General features: G+C 36.7%; 1 protein-coding gene across 2 annotated transcripts in view; it reads right to left on the reverse strand.

Annotated features, from left to right (window-relative positions):
- LOC107560966 (kremen protein 1-like) overlaps nucleotides 1-3,307 on the reverse strand; it is a 61,938-nt gene extending 58,631 nt beyond the window's left edge. For both annotated transcript variants that reach the window (XM_016245275.1, XM_016245274.1), the window contains exon 1: nucleotides 3,084-3,307. In XM_016245275.1, coding sequence (XP_016100761.1) covers nucleotides 3,084-3,159 — 76 coding nt within the window. In that variant the 5' untranslated portion in view covers nucleotides 3,160-3,307. The remainder of the gene's footprint in view (nucleotides 1-3,083) is intronic.
- Between the last annotated feature and the right edge of the window lie 489 nt (nucleotides 3,308-3,796).

Here is a 3,796-nt window from a genome sequence, read left to right on the forward strand (position 1 = left end):
TATATATATATATATATATATATATATATATATATATATACATAAATAAACCTTGCTATGTGTACTGCGTTATGCTAACGAGACTTGTCATAGCACTTGCATATTATTGCTCTTTTTGATTTTGATTGCTTCTAGTGTCATCATTAGTAATTCACTTTGGATAAAAGCGTCTGCTAAATGACTCAATGTAAATATGTGTGTATACTGTATATATACATATATACAGTGGCATGCGAAAGTTTGGGAACCTCTTGCAGAATCTGTGAAAATGTGAATAACCCCCTTCAAAAGTTTGGGAACCCTTGGTTCTTAATACTGTGTGTGGTTACATGGATGATCTACGACTGTTTGTTTGTTTTGTGATGCTTGTTCATGAGTCCCTTGTTTGTTCTGAACAGTTAAACTGAGCACTGTTCCTCAGAAAAAGAATATAATTGTTTCCCATTTAGAATTTCTCCAAATTTGTTCCAATGAAGAAACAAACTCATTTGATTTATTATCTTGGATAGCCTGAGGGTATCCCCGAGGGTTTTGGGTGCACTATTCCTTTAAAAGCAAAGGAGCCGATGCTTTCAATTCATGCAATATATAGTAAAAAGCAACAAATGAAAGGGTTTTCTGAGGACAGCAATAATGCATTTCTCTCTATTAATGAAAACCCACAGATGCCATGCTGTTCTTCAAATGCCTCACACCTTCATTTAAGCTGTAAAGCATTTCATCATTCACATGTTTTAATCTGCATGTCTTATCACACATAGACATGAGCAGCAGAATGCCTTTTACTCATCAAATATCAATAACTGATTTGCACAAAAGGAAAACTGAAAGGCCTAACACTAAGACCTAAGACTCTTATGACTCCCTAAAACACCTAAACAGAGCATAAGAATACATGGACTTAATAATTCAACTGCAAATGCAATTAATCAAACTCATAATATTCACAAATTGTCACTGTGACTCATTGCTGTTGAATGATTTTCATTATATTTTATATGAAAACACAAGGAACATGAGCCATCAAGTCATTTCAACACATTCAAACTTCTGGGTGGATGGACATGTTACTACATGCCTTATTAATTATTACAGCACTAATTAGCTATAAAACTGTCAAAATTAGTCACAAAATGGCAGGAAAAAAACGTGTAAAGAGGTATAAGTCACCCAAAAGCCTGAGTAATTATAATAAAAATGTTCTGGAAAGCAGCTTTAAATACATTGCTAATGCATAGACGGCAGTGCTTGTGCATCGCCCAGATAGACTAACCTGCCATTTGAATCAAAGGCTATAATTAAACAAAAAAAAATTAAAAGAGAGCGTAGGGGATTTGCTTCTGAGACTTGAAACACAGCACAAATTACAGCTTATGCGACGACCAAGAGCACTCCCGTTATAATCAATGCAAGCGGCTTGTGCATTTCAGTCAAGTCAGCTTCATTGACTATTTTTTCAATTAGAGGCACTTTTAACTACCTGAATCTAGCAAAACAAAGCATTTTAAAACTATTAACCTTCAAGTTAATATTAGTAGAGTGTGTGATGGTAACAAATTTGTTTCAGATTTTACAGATTTTCACAAGTAAGCAAGCAGTCAATTATCTTCAAACTTATAATAGCAATAACAAAAGAAATAGATCGGTAATAGGGTTTGATAATAACACCTATTCTATATCTAATTTTCTCATTCTAAAATGCCACACACTTTGATTGGTCGAGTGGTCATGATTCCATCCACAAACCTGGAAAACATGCTGCGCTTGTCTGCTGTTTATCTGGCAAGACCTTTGCTTTATGTGGTTGTTGCTAAACATTAAAATACATTTTTTGGGGGGTTGCATAGAGACAATATGCAGTTCATTGTGCCTAGCTCCTGATGTTTGTCTGATGCTGCAGATGGATTTATGACACAATTAAAAGTCTCAAGTTCACCTCAAAGAAAGGTATACCTGAAAGACAAAAGTTTATTGGATTTGTGGTTTCTAAGGAAAAATAATCTGTTGATGAGCTTTCAGCTACTGTATATCATATGAAAAGAACATAACTTGCCTATAAAGCACAAGCAGATTTAGAAAAACTAAATGACATCCATCTGTCAGTAAGAGAAACCTAGAGGCTTTTTTTTGTCATCCCAAGAGCAATTTAATTAGTCAATGATGACACAAAGAGATCCCTTACAGATATTTACAATGGTTTCTGCCAAAACAGCATTGTTACTGTGGTTCTTGCTAGTAAAATAAAACTGTGTGTTAACTTGTGGTTATCAGTCACCATTCTGTCATCAAATAAGGTATTGAAAGCTTATTATTCTGTTTGAATGAGATCCTCTATTAGGATTTTGCAGTAACAACAATCGCTGTTGTAACTGGTATTTTGGTGGAAACTACGGCTACCATGGTAAACTTTTCTAAGGATATCATACCTTTCTTGAAAACTGAAAAATAGTGAAGTGGCAAGTATCTGTGTGGTATATTATCATTCTTTAGCTAGGTATATTCTCAAGATATAGATAGATAGATATAATTCAATTAATTACAAAATTAATATATTAAGTATTATATATATGAGAATATACCTTGTTAAAGAATGATAACTACAATGCATTTTAAGATATATTATAAGGAGGAGGATTATATATTTTAAGTTTTAAATAACAAGCATAAGATTTATCCATCTGTTTCTCAAAAAAAAAGAAAAAAGAAAAATAAGAGGTCATATTTTCATCACACCTTATACTAAAATCCACTTGAATACCCGGATAAGTAATGCATTTAACAAATACAGATAAAACATAATTTGAATAAGTTTCCTTTTTCAAGACTTCAAAAGTGGCTTCAAAGAATCATCAACTGCAAAACAGCGTTCAAAGAGGGTTTAGGTCATTATTTAGCGCGTAATGCATTGCGTGTGATTCATAAAGCTGAACCAGAGGCAAGACGAGGCGAGAGAAGTGACAGAGCGCGCTGCTCATCTCCAGGCTGGAGTCGGGACAATGCACTAGTCTCAGAAACATCTCCTAAAAGACCTACAGCCACCAGAACACGCACACAGTCACAGCTCAAAAGAGTTGAGGACTAACCCGTGTCGAACTGGTCTGAAGCTGACGCGCTGAGGCAGGCAGCAAGGAGCAAAGCTGCGATTCTCCGCGAATCCATCGCTCTTCTGTAGCAGGCTGTGAGAGATCTGAACACCTTCTCTTCCTCTCTCCTCGCAGGTGAAGTGTTTGAGTCCAGTCTGGTGCGGAGAGCAGATGAATGTCAGCAGATCTCGCTGCGCGTCTGCGTTAAGAGCGTCTCAACTTCTAGGCAGATCAGCGCTGCCCCCAGACACTCACGCACAAGACAGATAGCAGAAAAAAGTAGGGATCCTATTTCAAATCATGTGACAGGAAATCGGGGCAATAGATTCAACCTGCCCCATGCATGGGGGCATATACCTGTTGCGCGCTGTGGGCTGGCCAGCAGACAGACAGACAAACAGATGAGAGATAGATAGACAGACAGACAGACAGATGATAGATACAGACAGACAGACGAGAGATAGATAGATAGACAGACGAGAGATAGACAGACAGACAGACAGACGATAGATAGATAGATAGATAGATAGATAGATAGATAGATACAGACAGACAAACAGACGAGAGATAGATAGATAGATAGACGAGAGATAGAAAGACAGACAGACAGACAGACAGACGAGAGAGAGATAGACAGACGAGAGATAGATAGATAGACAAACGAGAGATAGACAGACAGACAGACAGACGATAGATAGATAGATAGATAGATA

Source organism: Sinocyclocheilus grahami, unplaced genomic scaffold (assembly GCF_001515645.1).
Source record: "Sinocyclocheilus grahami isolate Dianchi unplaced genomic scaffold, SAMN03320097.WGS_v1.1 scaffold749.1, whole genome shotgun sequence".
Lineage (NCBI taxonomy): Eukaryota > Metazoa > Chordata > Actinopteri > Cypriniformes > Cyprinidae > Sinocyclocheilus > Sinocyclocheilus grahami.